We start from the raw sequence: 3,321 nt of genomic DNA on the forward strand, positions 1-3,321 counted from the left end.
AAAAAAAAAAAAAAAAAAAAAAGAGCTTGTTAAATAAGGAAAAAAAACACTCTGGTCCTCCAAAGGCTACCTTATTTTTCTTTCAGTAGCACTCTTAGTCACTTAACATATGAGCATGGGGAAGATAATTTGGGAGATTTTTAAAACATTTCATTTGGCTTTTAACTAAATCGTGGTATGCAAATTGGAAAATGGATGAATTACACAACCTCAGATGTTTGAAAATCTCAAAATAAACAAGGATATCTCGAAAACCATGAAAAAGTATATTAGAGGGGCCTTAAACCTGATCAGTTTCCCTAAGCTCCATGTGAATGTGAATTGTGTTTTATAGGTGCATCATGTGTACTAAGGACTGGGGAGGGTATAAAGAAACTCCATTTAAAGTTGTTGCCCTCAGGCTCACAATACATTTGGAAGTCAAAGCATACATAGAGTAAAAATTACAATAAAAGATTATCATAAAAGGAATAGATTAGAATGTAAAATATATAGAAAAGGATTATGACTAAGGATTGTTCAAATAAGACAGCACCGAAAAGGCAGACTTCATAGACAAGGAAAAAAGCTTTGGACGGAAACTTGTGAACAGGAATCTACACAGAGCAGTGAGATGGAAGAAAGTCAAGGAACAGTGATCATTTTATACTTGGATGGCACTCTCAGCAACTATATAGGACTCTGTTATCTAATGGGTGTTTTCCTCCATTCCTCTTCCCTGTTGACATAACTAAAACTACAGAATTTAATTATTTTTAACAAATATATTTTCGAAGGAGTAAATTAGTCAAAAATCGCTTGGAAAAATACAACTTCAGAACACCATGTAAGTATATTTTTAAAGGATCTTGAGTTTACCTAATCTAATGGATCACAACATATTTTAGGTCCTATCTATCACCTAATCTAATGGATCACAACATATTTTAGGTCCTATCTATCACTGTTTTGGAGCCTGGATACCACCATAAACAAAAAGACCTTTTTTTCCTAAAAATGGAGCATAGACATTTAAACAGTCTCAATTCCTAAATGTCACAAAACATCCTGGGTCCTCAGCCATTTCTCTGTACCACTAGATGTGAACTCAGAAATCTGGTCCACACCTTTTTGCCTATTGGAAACAAAAGGATAAAACAACTTCTCCAAGGTCATAAACACTTCAAATAAAAAAGGGGAAATAAATTTTCTGGCCCTTCCTCGGTGCTAAACTACTGTTAATACTTTCCAGAATATCCAGTCATGAATCTCTGTATTAAACAAGCAAATCCAGAAGATCTCAAGTACATTAAAAAAAAAAAAAAACTGTAAATCCAAGTCAACCACATACAAACTTCTCTGACATCCCAGAGTTTGTAATCTGAACAAATTCCACTAATATTTTGTATTTGATCCAAAATTACAGAAATGTCAACATTTCGCTAATTTTAAAAGAAAATCCATTCTTCATTATTTCACCTACAACGGAATATTAACTGGCAACGCATTTAAATATTTCCTAAGAATAAAATCTGTCCAAGTCTGTCAATAAGCCATACGGAAATAGACAGGTATGTAAAAACGTCCGAATTTTTATAAGTACATAGGAGATTATCGGGCAAAAAACTAAAATGAAAGATCAAGTTACAAATGAGACTAAAGCGAGGGAGAGAAAGGACAGAGGGGAAAATGAAGAGACACCGTGGGCAGCAGGCCGCTGGGGAGGAGGGTAGCAGGGCTAGGCGCGAGGGAGGGCTACAAATCACTTACTCGGGCTGGCCAATGGGGATAACCTTTCATCTTGGCAAAGATGAGGTCTCCAGGTTTGAAATCGCGAGTCATGTTTCGGGGGCGCGGCCGGGGGTCCGAAACCCGCGAGGCGGTGCAGAGATGCGGCGGCGCAGGGATGCGGGCGGCGGACTCGGGCCGAGCTCCCAGACCAGCGGGCGCGAGAGGATGCCTCGGGGCGTCCCGACGCGCCTGCGAGGGAGAACACCGACAGCGGTTAAAGCGAAGAACCCCGAAGGGAGGGGCCCCAAGGGGAGGGGGAGGGGGAGAGGGAGGGGGAGAGGGAGGGGGAGGGGGAGGGGAGCTCGGGGTGGGGGTGGGAGAGCGAGGGGAGGGCCGCCTCCCGCTCCTCCCTCGCCAGTGCGCTGCCTCCGCGCGGGGGCCGGTCCTGCGCCCTGCCACCGAAAAGACGCCACCACCTGAGGCAGGGATGCTGCCAGGCCCGAAATCTCCCGTCTGCCCGCCCCATCTTTCTCCGGGCTTTTTCCACCGGGCTTAAGCCTCAGGAGGGAGGGGGTGCATGGCAGAGAAAAATGCAGGGATTCCGACAGGCAAGCGGCCCACTTTCCGCCCCCGCAAGGCCTCGCCCGTAACCTGCTGCCCCGGTGGCTGCACCCTCTGCAGCCTCGGCCCCCGGGCGGGCCGCGTCCACTTCCCCGCTACAGCCAGGAGCCAGGCCACGGGAGGGAGGAATGAGGAAGGGAGGGAAAAAAAGAGGGAGGGAGGGAGGAAGGGAGGGAGGAAGGAGGGAGGGGGGGGGGGGGGGGGGAAGGGGGGAGGGGGGGAAGGGGGGGCGGGGCGAGTCCCCCGTCGCCCGCTCACCTGCTGGGGCCGCGGACGCCGAGGCTGCGATTGCTGGCCGGCCGCCTATACCCGTGTCCACGCAAGCCACCTGCGCCACCAGCTGCCGCAAAGGCGTCTCAACGGCTTGGAATCGCAACCGCCTCCGCCACTACCGCTGCCGCCGCCGTAGCTGCGCTGCTCCCGCGCGGCTCCCGCTCGGCGCCCGCTAGCACTGGGGCGCGACCAACTGCTCGCCGAGAAAGGGGGGATAATGCAGACCCCGGCGAAGGTGTGTGGCTCCAAAGCCGAGCTTCTGAAAACCCTGGGTTCCTAAGTTCGCTTTCGTCTAACAAGTGCGTGCAGATGGATAGGGAGACGCAAGCGAAGAAGAAAGAACTGGGCGAAAATAGCTCGGCAGGCCGCAAGTTCCCCCTGCGGTTTGCGGAGTGGTCGGGCCCGGCCCGCCCCTGCTGGCCTCTCTCTGTGTGTGTATTTGTATGTGTACTGTATGTAAAAGGCGGGGAGGGAGGAAATGATTGTTGTGGACGCGGTTTGGGGGCGGGTATCCGGGCCTGTATCCCTTGGCTGCGTGTTAGGGAGAAACTGGCAGAAAAGCTGCATGTTCTTGTATCGTTTCCCAGGGTGGGGAGGCTTTAATGCTGCTTTTGCGCGGTTTGCACCATCCAAAAAAGAGGAGCTGCATGAAAACCCATAGATGAAATTGGAGAAAGCGGCGGTTACAGGGTGTGCAGCATGTAGGCCTCTTGCACC

At 49.5% G+C, this 3,321-nt stretch overlaps 1 protein-coding gene across 5 annotated transcripts in view; it reads right to left on the reverse strand.

Annotated features, from left to right (window-relative positions):
• PSIP1 (PC4 and SFRS1 interacting protein 1) overlaps positions 1 to 2,780 on the reverse strand; it is a 48,554-nt gene extending 45,774 nt beyond the window's left edge. For all 5 annotated transcript variants that reach the window (XM_017513678.2, XM_017513679.2, XM_017513680.2 and 2 more), the window contains exons 1-2: positions 2,590 to 2,780; positions 1,750 to 1,959 (exon numbers count right to left, since the gene is read on the reverse strand). In XM_017513678.2, coding sequence (XP_017369167.1) covers positions 1,750 to 1,821 — 72 coding nt within the window. In that variant the 5' untranslated portion in view covers positions 1,822 to 1,959; positions 2,590 to 2,780. The remainder of the gene's footprint in view (positions 1 to 1,749; positions 1,960 to 2,589) is intronic.
• Between the last annotated feature and the right edge of the window lie 541 nt (positions 2,781 to 3,321).

Source organism: Cebus imitator, unplaced genomic scaffold (genome assembly GCF_001604975.1).
Source record: "Cebus imitator isolate Cc_AM_T3 unplaced genomic scaffold, Cebus_imitator-1.0 Scaffold499, whole genome shotgun sequence".
In the NCBI taxonomy this organism is placed as follows: Eukaryota; Metazoa; Chordata; class Mammalia; order Primates; family Cebidae; genus Cebus; species Cebus imitator.